Genomic DNA, 12,844 nt, shown 5'->3' with positions numbered 1-12,844 from the left:
TGTTTTAAGAATATATTTCTAATGAGTTATAGACAAATTGTTAAGACATGCATTCACAGACAAGAATTAAAATGTTTAAAATATTGCTATGGGCTTATATAGAGAGATAAAATTTTTCAAAGTGCAAAGAAATGTTTGAATAGATAAACAAAAACAAAAACAATTGAAGATAATCCAAACTAAATTAATTTAAGGTGGAAGACACAATTTATCTCTTGTAAATCTTTAGAAAAATAAATCCTCAAGTATGAACTTTGGTATGTTGCTACATGCTCATTAAATAAGAGTTAGTTGACAAATATTTTTTAAATGCTGCAAATGATAGCCTTGATTGAATGATTTTAAATGCATGTTAGCATAACCTCTTTTTCTCAGTTTCCCTACTTATGAAATATGAATAATAATAGTGCTGACTGCACCTAATTGCTTGGATATGAAAGGAATTAATCCCTATAAAATGCCTAGAATCTAAAACGTATTCAAGTAACTACAATTATTATGTGGAAGCCTTTAAGAGGTATCACCATGAAGAAACCTCTGTAAATGGGATTAACTTAGCTTTTCCCAAACATGGCTGACCATGGGATCAGCACCTAATAACAACAGCATGAAAGTTTGGGAAATGCTGTTATAGAAGACCCAAGGGGTCATAAGGAGTATGGGCATAAAAAAACAGTATGGCAGCCTCTCTTGAATAGAATGCTTAATATTTTTATCAGTGCTAATCTTTCTGTTTGAATCTTCTTCCTCCTTTATTTTTATTTGCAAATTCTACTCATCTATGATGGAGAAATTAAAACCATGACCCCAATTCCTCACCCCTTTCTGTATTTACATCCTTTGCAATGAGATTTTTACAGCAATTCTGATCACGGGGTGTGTTCTCTTTTCTGAATGGGCTGATCTTATGAGCTATGTTGAGCGTTAGAATATTGCAGAAATGATAGTGTTCCAAGCTCAGACTTCAAAAGACTCTGCAAACTTCTCTTTCTCAGTCTTTACCACACCCTACCTAATGGATTGGATGGTGAGGCATATGGAGTAGAGCACAGTCTGTCCTCTTGTTCTGGGCGTTTGATGGTGTTGAAGCCCTTGACTTAGAGACCACAAGCTTCCTGAAGACTAAGTCAATAATTCAATAGTTACCAAGGGCATTATTTATGAATACTCTACCCATAGATGAGAAGCCTGGCACTTAGCAGGTAATAGTGCTTAGGTAACTCTTTAATGGTTAATTTGTGCATATACTCATAATTTTAAGGCCCTCATTTCATCTGAAAACCAGCAAATGGTCAGGTCACTGATGGAGTATGTGCTGTGTGCCAATACACTATAATTTAAATATGTAATAGACTTTAAATACATATTTGTCTATCAGCTGCCTCAATTTCTCCTTTAATATTATTCTATCTTATGAATTTATGTGATTTTGAGTGTTTTTAAAAACCTTACTGTATATAGTTTTAACCTTTATATTTGAAAATAAATTTCCTTTCACTTACCTCATGGTTAGTAGTACACACATTTTTTTTCCTTCATAAATAACTTTCAGGTATCAGAAAGATGCTAAAATAGAGTGTATCTCAGATCCCCTTGTAAGTTTACTGTGGTTAGGTAAAGAATGCTCTGGCACATCTCTCTTTAGAAGAAGAACTAGCCAGAGACAGCTGCAGGTGTGGTTGCTCATCATAATAGTTCTTGAACATTTACTTCATGCCACTGAACTTGATATGATTATGCTCTTTTAAATACAAAAAATTTCTTGGCCAAGGCCGTATATTCAGAGAATAGCAGACTCAGGATTATTGCCTAAAACTTTTGTTATCAGACTCTACTGACTACTAGGCTACTGTCTCTCTAAAATAAGATAAATTGAGCACTTGATGACTGCTTACTAGGTACCACATAGTATGCCAAGGGATTATATGTTCTTTTCTATATAGTCTTCAGACTTTGGGGAGAATTTAAAATCCCATCATTATCATCCCTATCTAATGCATAACGCATAAATGTTAAGTGTCTTGCATAATATCAAAGGCTATATGACAAAGTTAGGATTTGAATTCATACTCTGATATCCCATAGTAAATGCTGAATAAATATATTTGAGTAATGAGTAGACTATTACAATAAAATCAATTCTATCATGTTGGTTACATAGAATAAGCAATAAGCATAAATAAGCCTAACAAACTTAATTAATTCAAAATTGGTCCCTAAGTAAATAAAACATTTTTAAGCAAAGAATTAAAAAATTATTTTAGATAGTTTATTATAGGTTCAACCTGATCTGCTAAGTGTTCATCTGAATTAGTTATATCTGTATCTTTGTGCTGGTTACATCATTCTTCTAGTTTAAAATCTGTTTTGACAAAAAATAAATGTTTTGGATTTTTCCCAATTATTCAAATAAAACTGAAAATTTGAGCTAAGTTTGTCCTTATTATAACTGATTTAGTTAGTGTAAGTTAACTTAAACTAATTCCTCTTCTACCAGTAGTTTAAATATATGTTAATCAGTTTTAAAGCTCTGCTTAACCTAAAGTGGTCAGGAAGAATAGCTGGAACCACTCTCAGTTCCATAAGATGATACAAGAAACAGGACTAGTCAAAAAGTTTTGGAAATTCTGCATACTATCATATATATGAGGCCCATTGCACTAATAAATGTTTCCAGAAGTCTAGAAAGTAATGTTTTATTTTCATAGTTTTCCAAATTTAATTTTTAAAACAAAACAAAACCTGTACTCTTTCTGTGAAAAAAAAAGTGTTTTGTTTACTAAAAGCAAAAACTGAGTCCAGTGGCATATACCTGTTATCCCAGCTACTACAGGGGCTAAGGCAGGGAGATCATAAGTTCAAGGCCAGCAGGGAAACTTAGTGAGATCCTGTCTCAAAATGAAATAGTAAAAATGATGGGGATGTAGTTCAGTGTGCGAGGCTCTACATTCATTCCCAAGTGGCACAAAAAAAACAGAAAAAAAAAAACAACTTTGAAAAAATACTGGTTTAGGGCCAGGTTGTGGTACGAAGCTTGCCTGGCATGCATGAGGCACTGGGTTCGATCCCCAGAACCATGTAAAAATAAAAAATAAAGGTATTAAGTCCATCTACAACTAAAAAATAAAACAAAAAAGTTTTAAAAAGTACTGGTTTAAACCAGATTTGCAACTTTTTAAAAAATCATAACTATTTTAAATAGATGAGAAGCCATATTTGAGTAGATCAAATTGTTTGAATTGACTGACTAGCTTTACAAGTTCTTATGATTAATTCTTGAAAATTCTCAGCACTTAAAAAAAATAAAACATTTAAAACAGATTCAGGCAGTCAGAATGTATTGGAAACATACAACATTGTACTTACTTACTTTCCTAATATTTTCCCATAGAGAGGCAAAGTGATACAGTCTGTAAAAATAACCCATTTGAGGAGTAAGGTGAAAGATATCCGTTTTGCTGTGGCCTATAATAACCTCGAAGTATATAGAATTATATCATAAGGAAAAGTATGTGTGTGTGTCTTTAGGTGGGATGAGAATGTTAGAAGATCATCTTTGCTTTCAGTAGCCTCCCTCTTGAGGCCAGAGTGAGAAATTAGGGTCACTATGTCAACAAGTATGCAGAAATTGTCCCTGTATCTAGCATTCCAATTCCTGATTGCATGTGAAGGGAGATATATAAGAGGGTCCTTGTTGAGATTTCAAAGTTCCACTCATGGAGTATCCTAAAATGTCAATAAAAGACTCTTTATTCATAAATAACTGATATGCAGTAATTTACGTCTGTACATTTATCTCGAAAAGTCTGTAACCATCCAGGTTTTTTTTTTTTTCAAACTCTACATAAAACATCCAAACTGTCCATTTTGTTTAGTACAATATAACACAGCTGTTTGGCATTACCAAATATATATGTATATATATTTATAGATATGTACATGTGCTGAAAAAGAAGCCGGTGCAGCCTTCTCTAAGAAGTCCATCCGTATTTACTGTACAACATTCAGAATTTACATTGATAATACAAGGCACAAAAAGTGTGGTATGAAGCCAAGGCCATGCTTTCTTCAGACTTTCTCCTCTGCCTTGCCCACTCCTTCAGCTTCATGTCAAATTAAGTGTTCAGCCCTGCTTTTTATTATTATTTTTTTTTTGGCTTTGAACACATCAAATAAAAGTTGAGAGTGGTATGGGTTTGAGATATGAATCACTGGGAAGAACACCCCCATGTACCTTCCCAAAATAAACAGAACAAAATGAAATCTGTTTTAAATTCTTCCATACAGAAATGGAGGTAAACAACTACTGATGTGTTTTCGAGTTGGGTTTAGGAGAGGCCAGTTTCCCTCTACCTGCTTATGTTTGCAATATTTCTAGGTCAAGACTTAATGGAACGTGTGTATCAATCAGATACAATTAGGAACAATGGGAATTCTAAGTCTTTATTCCAGTTAAGAAAAGGAGAAAATTGCTTTTCTGACCAAAAATTCTGACAGTATGAGTGTTTCCCCAATTTCTTAGGGAGAAGTTTCAAATGAGAGCAGGCTACATCCAGAATAAGCCTCAAGGAGTATTTCTGGTTGATCACGCTTAGGGATTCTCTAATGAGGCTTAGATGGCTGCATCCTGGTGGTCCCTCCTCAGCACCATCAGAAATTGCTAAGGAGGAACACTGGGGCTATTAAGTCCAATTCTGATTGTAATGCCTATGTGTCAGTAAAGGGGTCAGGAGGAATGATATTCTGCTTATGAACTTCTTCAAATATTATCTCTCCTTTTATGATTCACCAGAACCACAATTAAATCTCTACTATAGAGTTTACATTTTAAGGAAACTGCATCCTTTGTCCAATTTTGGAATTTGGGTGTAAATAATGCTTGAGAAAAGTGAAACACTTTTTGAGTGTTCAGCAAAGTTTGAGACCAAAGGGTGTTTTCATTGTAATTATGCCTTTTGTAAAAGAATTTTGATACCTGTTTCTATTCACACAGAGAACTACATTACTAAATTCAGTGATATATTCTGCAATTCAAAGCTAAAACTTTTTGGGAAAAAAGAAAGGATATAACCCTTGATCAAATCAGTATTAGAGGTGGGAAGGAAATTTTAAGCTTAGGCCTAACCATGAAGCTTACTGTCTTTTTTTTTTTGTCTTTGGATTGAGATGGAGGGTGGGTTTCAAGACATGAAGTTTAAATGTTACTGTCTTAGGCCCACCTCATGAGGACATTCCAAGTCCATGATCTTCACAGCAAAAGGAAAAAGCAATGAGTAGCTGCTTCAAAAACCACAATTATTCTATGTGAGTTAAATTTCCTACTTCAGATCACAGTACTACACACTAGTGACTAACAGCCAGGTCTGGTTTCCATCCCCTTTTATCTTTTGAAAAATTACAGCATACAAATTGCCATTTTGATTTTGTTGATGACCCTGCAGTGGGGATGTGAGGAGTCCATGGTAGACACTGGCTCTCCTAGAATTGCTTTTGCAAAAAACACCACATGCTGTCAATACAGCCAAACAGCTTTGAAACTGCAGCTTTTGAAAAGAGTTTGGAAAGGAAAAACACAAAATATGCAACACGTCTAAGATTAGTAACATTTTCACTTTTGTGACATTTGACAAAATACGCTTTTGCTTGTTAGTTCAGGAAAATTCTATGCAGACAAAACAGTGGAAACTACAGAAACGGTGGCCATTCAGCTTTTGGCTAAAGCATCAATTTTCAAATACAGCGCTAGGGCAACAAACACCAAAGGGCTAATAAAATTTTGTCACCATCTGTAGGCCAACAATTTGTTCTCCCATTTGTCACGGCTGTCACCTCTAGTCCAGTCAATGGGAATTACTAAGGATTCAAACTTTGCAATGTTTCATGAGGAAACATAATGAAAATGGGCCACAGAATGGGCCAGAGAGGCACGTTTCTCAGCTCCTTCCTGATTCCTGTGACCTTCACAGAGTTGGAAAAGAGACCTTAGAAAACATTACCTTAGATACATCTGATAGCTATATCATTCAACACATTTGAGGGCAGAGAGACTAAGAAATCAAAGAGAAAACAGCTAAAAGGAAACAATGAAAGCATATCAAAAGATTTGATGATTTGAATTTCACAGGTAAGTTTGCCAGAAGTTTGGCAAATAGAGAATACTATCGAAAACCAATCACAACATTTTAACATTCTGCTTATCAATCCTGATGTTGAGAAATATTTTTTTTTTCTCAAGGAAAATCATTGCAATAAATCCAGAGCTTTTTTTTTTATCCAAAGAGAACCCTGTTTCAGTGATTTAATATTCCTTCTCCAAGCCAACTGGAAGAAAAATACAGGGACCACGGCAAAGGATAACACCTCTGCAGTTGGAGATAAAAATAATAAAAAAGAGAAAAAGTTCCCCTCTTTAAAGAGAACTGTTGTCAATTCCTTTTCATCTCTTACAAAAAGGCCAATAAAATTTTTGTGAGAGTGCATCTGAGTTTTATGAGACTTCCTGCACCGGTAAATGAAGTTTGCATTTAAATCCATTGAGCGAGCTTCCTTTTGGCTTAAAGGATTTTAATGTAAACCAGTAAGACTGCGCAGGCAATGTTGTAAAGACTATAAATTAACTTTATGGCACTGCAGTCTGGTGAAGCTGTGAATTGTAGTATTTTGGTGGCATAATTTTAAGGCATGTTTAAAGCATGACAATTAAGACTTCACTGTCTTTGAACACTGGGAGATTTGGCATTAAGTGGGATATTTTGTAAAAATTTTAAGTAACCTATGAAGTATTTAAGGCCACTTTTAGTTTTTGCTTCATTTTGTACTAGGAGAGTAAGACTTGCAAATTAAGTGCTGGGACTAATGAGTAAATCTCTTTCAAGAGGGGCATTTGTGTCATGACTGGCAAACAGTAAAATAGAGCAGGGTTTAGGACAAGTGAATAACCACAAGTTCAAGTGGGCACTGAGACTTTGGTGACCCCCTCCCACCACACTCATACCCTGGTCTGTAAATCTCACAAACATGGGTTCTCTTTGAAATTCCATTGTAAAACATGGCACAACGCTGACATGCAATGATCACAGACTTTCATATACAGAAATCTTCTGTAGCAACCTAGCAGAACTAAGAGAAGAATGTAAAAAGGAAACCAAAGGAACTAAAAGATGCATTGCTTGAAACTTGGGCTGAAACTGAAGGTGAATCTCTCGATTTCTTCCTCTATTATTTTATGTGATTTGATGTTAAAAAGCATTTATTAACCCAGACCAAAACAAAAACCATCCCTTCATCCCCCCAAAAAAATACAAAAAAAAAAAAAAAGAATCCTGAAAACCCAAAGAAAACAAGGGAACAAAATAAAATCAACCAAACCCATGCGAGGATATTACAGAATTCGGATTCAGGGATTAATAATCTCATCTTAAAATAATCTAGTAGGTTCTATGGAAAACCATTTAAACTTCTGCTTTAAAATGCAAAAAAAAAAAAAAAAAAAGTCTAGAAAGGATCTGGTGTGGATTCACAGAATAGATGAAACCATTATAAGGCTAATTATAATGACTTAAAATAAAATCCTCCAAAATGGAGATTCAAATAAGCTCTACAATGTTTTAGATAATTTATTACTCAACAGTTAATGCAGATTCCTTCTGCACTCAATCATGCTAGTGAACTCAATTTTATTGTGAGCGATTGAACATCTACTTAACACCTCTTTCTCTCAAAAATTATACCAGCGATGTGAAGTGATTTATATTTCCATGCTGTCTATTATTCCCTAGAAGGAATGAACAAGTTGAGCATACTAGCAAAGTGGTGTTTTCCTGATCTAGATATGGTAGTTTGAAAATATGCTCGACAGTTCTAAGATGATTTGTTTGTTCTATATAATAAGCCTTTGGTTCCTGAGAAAAGCAAGATGCTTTTTGAATTACATGTGGCAAAGCCTTCTATCTAATACAGGGGACCAGATACACCACACATTAGAGAAAATGGCCAACACATTCCAGAGTTCTTCAATGCTTTATCCATGGTATCCTAAACTCAACCTTTCTTTAGGTCTTTTCCACTTATGAGGAGATTCACAACATTTTTTTTAACAAGGGATCTATAAAAGTGTTTAAAAAATTGATTGCATCTCCAGTGCCAAGTACTTCCCACCTCCCCCATTCCGTGACTACTTTTAATAAAGTAGCCAATCTCTAAGTAGCTGACTAGCTGCCTTGGGGTTAACCTAGGTCCTTGACTTTGGTTGTCTTGATCGTGGACAGCTAAGGAAAACAAACACCAGAAGATGAGCTGGAGCGCATCTGCTCATCTGTAGTCTACCAGGCATCTTGTCAAAAACCACTGAAGAGGATAAAAAAGATGGAATAAAGTATTAAGATGAGGATGATGAATGGTTGATGAATCTGAGTTCTGTACAATACCACTGCCTCCTATTTTAAAAGAGAAAAATAAAGCCGTGGCCACATGTTAAGGTTCACTGGAGAAAGGGTACTTGGTGAGGCTGAGCAGTCAGAGCTTGAAGCTCCTTGAATGATGGATGTGGTTTCTGGGACAGGTATTCCTCAGGTCTATTTATTCAGCTATCATCTAGGACAAAGCCTGTCTGCTAATTTCTCAAGAGGCAAAAGGAGGGTGACCTAGGTGGCCCTACTGAGAGATTCTATGATGGCATGGTACCAAAATGTTAAGAAACTTTCCAGAACTTGGATTGAAAAGTGCAGTAAATCTCATCATTCCCTTGTTACAAAAATATTGGAGAACTGGATCAACACCTGCCTCTTAGAATTACAGCTTATTTGAGGTCCGTGACATCTGCAGTTCATGTTTCCTTGGACCTGGCCTGACCAGACCTGTCTCTGAATCCATGTAATAAGCTGTGTTCCAACAGCACTCTGCAATTTGTCTGGCTTAACTAGGAATAGAGATACTCCTACTTGGTTGAGTTTGAAGAGATAAATTTCCATGTTCAAAAATCTCATTATGTTCCTTGAAACCTCTCTACTCTGGAAGTTCAGGAAGGAGAGAAGTGGGTAGATTTGTCTCTGGGAAAAAATGAAGGTGAGGTACACTACGAGAACTAGTTCGTCGTCTATCTGACTTTTGGGTCTTGTCTCCGTTCAGTGGCTAGTATAGACAGGAAATTGGTGCTGGTGTGGTGTATTCAGATTCTAGAATCTAAACGCCCTCTTTGATGTCGAAAAAGTCATACAAATGGGTTGGCAACCCTGTTTTACTTCTAAAAGTCAGTTTTACAATGATTCCTGACATTACAAATGCCAGTTGGTAGAAAACTGACAATCTGGTACCAGAATCTGCTGGCCCTGTGGGGCACATCATTAAAAACCTGTTTCAAAACATGCACTTAATCAATCTCTGCCGTCAGCTTTATTGTAGCTCATCTCTCTCCATAGCTACTTTTGTCTCAATATGCCCTCATGTCTATCCTAGACACTCCAGATCTGAGGAGGGCATCCAGTGTTGACCTGCGTGTGATTCAGGGGAGACAATAAAACCCTCTTACATCTAAGAGAGCTTGTCCTTTGCTCTACTGGCATGTTTTACCTATAGAAAATTCAGTTTCTTCAACCAGGGGATCTCACTGATTACAAACAAAGCTGAATTCCCCAAATGCCACTGGGCAGAGAGCTGCCTTTTTCTTTCCCATTTAAAGCCAAAGTCCCAAAGCTGGCCATCCCTCTGCTCCTGAGAGGAAGTGGACTAGAGTCCATTCTGCCTGCTGTAGTTGAAGTCGGCTTCATCCAGCTGGGATTCCGTAATGTTTGAGAGTTTCGTGTGTGTCCTCCCAATCTCTTCAAGGGCACAGGCCAGGGAGTCAAGGTCACCATCATGCTGATGACGAGCTTCCCACAGGTTCAAAATGACAGCAGAGGGGCTGCTTTGTGTAGCAAAATAAGATAAATTCCTAGACAAACAAAAAACATAAATGAACAAAAATCACCATTAGGAAATTAAAAGCTAATTTTAATAGGTATAATAGAGGAAGAGAGATGCACTAAGGTGGGTGTAGGCAGTCGAGTTTGTATCCCAACATGCAACTAAAACCAGCCTTCAGAATGTTACCAACGTCCTTCCTGTCTTCCAGGCCTGGTTTCAGTCCTCACTTCCATGGGCTGTATGCGTGGGCCTGGTTCCCCCCCACCCCTCCCCGGGTGGCCTCTTTGCTCTGCATTACTTTAGGTGGTGATGAAACTCATTCCTATTGCTTCAGAATCTTTCAGGGCTTTCTTCCTTGGCAAACAAAAGGGTTGTCAAGGCTTGATCTTCAGTTTCATTTTCTTTCCTTTCTCAGTGCTAAATCTGTACCTGTAGGCTTCCAGGTTCACGTAAGCTAGCTACAGATCTTAAAAGACCTTGGAGTTGCCAAAATGACATGTCCCTACCTCCTCAAACTCAATCTCTAGACCTCCAAACTGGTCTCCTTTCTAAGTATAACAAGTGGCCCAAATATTTACAAGAGTCTTTCTTTCTTACTTTTTGTACCGGGAAATTTATTTATTTATTTAGGTACTGGGCTTTGAACTCAGAGGCACTCTACCACTGAGCCACATCCCCAGCCCTATTTTGTATTTTATTTAGAGACAGGGCTTCACTAAGTTGCTAAGTGCTTTGCTTTTGCTGAGGCTGGCTTTGAACTCACAATCCTCCTGCCTTAGCCTCCCAAGCCACTGGGACTACAGGTGTGCGCCACCACACCTGGCTATAGGACTTTGGTTTTGACCATGCCCTTAATGTTATTTCTCCCTTTCTGACCTACTCATCAGCTTCACTCTTCTCCTCCATTCACAAAGACTTAACCCTAATTTATATTCTATCACTTTGTGGCCTGAATCATAGCAAAAGCCTCCACATTCTGTCTCCAAACCCTCTAAAATATGCTGCATTCTATTTCTTCAATCCTAAGAGATTTAGTCATTTTTCAATGCCTTCCTTGATCAGTCCTCAACATAATTATGGTTGTGTGTGTATGTATGTGTGTGTGTATGAATCAATCTATCTAGACATACACGCTTACTAGGGAATCTCACTGATTTATATTCATACCTATATATGAATATATATGAATTTATATAAATTTATATGTGTATATGAATTTACATATGCCTCAGTCTTTTGCTTCTTGGGCCCTGGGCTTGACTTAGGTAATACTTTGCTTCTGGCTTTCACTCAGTTTTCAGTCCACTAGGAATGCCCACTTTCATTCTCTGCACTGTTTTGCAAGATCATACACTCCTACAATGTGTGGCTCAAATCGCATTTCCTCTTTCTTCAAGATGACTTATGTCTTCTCTGAACTCTTTTCATGCTGGTGCTTAAAATTTCATGTGACTGCAATGCTTACACATTTCATATGGGTGAACTTTGCCTTTCCCATTTGACTAGTAACACCTGAAAGTTAAAGGTCGTATGTAATAATTCTCTGAATCTGCACCAGCACTTATCAGAACAATGACAGGTGTTTATTCAGTATCCACTGGGTGAATAATTGATTCCTGCAAACCTTTTTCAGATGCTATAGTATCTTCAGTGAAAAAAAAAAAAAAACTGGTAACCTTTTAGACAAAAACTTTACTATGATGAAGACTAAGACAAGGCAAAGGATTAAAGGTCACTGCTTTTCATGGGGACTCTTATAGTAAGGACAGAAATGCTCTCTCTCACGTCAAAGTCTGATGGATTACAAGATTTTGCAGAAAAGCTCCTGTTTGGGAGTTGGTGCTAGTTCTCACAACCACACCCAACACACAATCACAAAGCAGTCTTCTAGAGATGGCACTGGCAAGAGAAGGCGAGTTTTTATCAGCACATTACCACTTGGCAGCACCACACGCACAGATCAGTTCTGAATGAATAAAATGTTGTTTTAGCCAAAGTCTTAAGAGACTGTTAATAGTCAGTTTGTTGCTAAATAGTATAAATACTGAGGTTACTACACACACATTCCACTAATATGAACCTTTAACTGAGAAAGTGAGAAGGCCAGCTTAAAAATTCCCTCGTCCCCTCCATTCCCACAGCAAACCCTGCTGGGGGCGTTGAAGGGATCCTGGTTCCTCTTATTTTGCCAACTTTTGAATGTTGGCCCTTCCTTCTGGCCCTGTGGGGAAATTGCTCTGTCTCCCTACATGCACCCTCACTGACATTCAGGCAGCACACAACTGAAGGAATAGCTGGGGAAGAGGCCCAATGAGGCCTCAGTGGGCTGTGGCTGGCCTGGGTGGCCACTGCTTTTCAAATCCATTATCAACGTAATGATCACGGACACACTTTTGTCTTTGGGATCCCAAATGTTGTTTCAAGGACAACAAAGGCAATAGTTGGAGTAGCACTAGCTTTCTCATCATTTTACTGAGGGTTCACACCTTGCCTTTACTAGTGAACAGCAGTGGTCTTGTGTTTTTTGGTAGTGACTGGAATTCTTGTGATCTTATTAACCCTAAAGTTAAACTATAATCTGTGATATCAGGGGTTGATAAACGTCTTCGGTAAAGGGCCAGAGAGTATATATTTCTGGTGTTGGAGACCTCCTATGGCCTCACTGCAGCTTCTATGCTCCACCATGGTAGTGCAAAGGCAGCCACTGAGGATAGGAGTGTGTGTGTGTGTATGTGTGGTGGCCATCTTCCAGTAAAACTTTATTTGGTGACACTGGAATTTGATGGTCATACAGTTTCTACATGTCACCCAGTTTTAGTCTTTTGATTTTTTTTCTAGTCATTTAAAAATGCAGAAGTAAACAAAACACACACACATACACACACACACAAACATTCTTAGTTGTGGCTACAAAAAACAGGTGATGGGACAGATTTGGCCTATT

General features: G+C 37.3%; 1 protein-coding gene across 11 annotated transcripts in view; it reads right to left on the bottom strand.

The window, feature by feature from the left end:
- Positions 1-3,791: 3,791 nt before the first annotated feature.
- The window catches only part of Unc5d (unc-5 netrin receptor D), a 499,601-nt gene continuing 490,548 nt past the window's right edge, over positions 3,792-12,844 (bottom strand). For all 11 annotated transcript variants that reach the window (XM_048792780.1, XM_015501255.2, XM_048792783.1 and 8 more), the window contains one exon: positions 3,792-9,928. In XM_048792780.1, coding sequence (XP_048648737.1) covers positions 9,724-9,928 — 205 coding nt within the window. In that variant the 3' untranslated portion in view covers positions 3,792-9,723. The remainder of the gene's footprint in view (positions 9,929-12,844) is intronic.

The sequence above is a fragment of the Marmota marmota genome, unplaced genomic scaffold (assembly GCF_001458135.2).
Source record: "Marmota marmota marmota unplaced genomic scaffold, marMar, whole genome shotgun sequence".
Lineage (NCBI taxonomy): Eukaryota > Metazoa > Chordata > Mammalia > Rodentia > Sciuridae > Marmota > Marmota marmota.
Note: the sequence above shows the minus strand (reverse complement) of the source record. Positions and strands in the feature narration are given on the sequence as shown.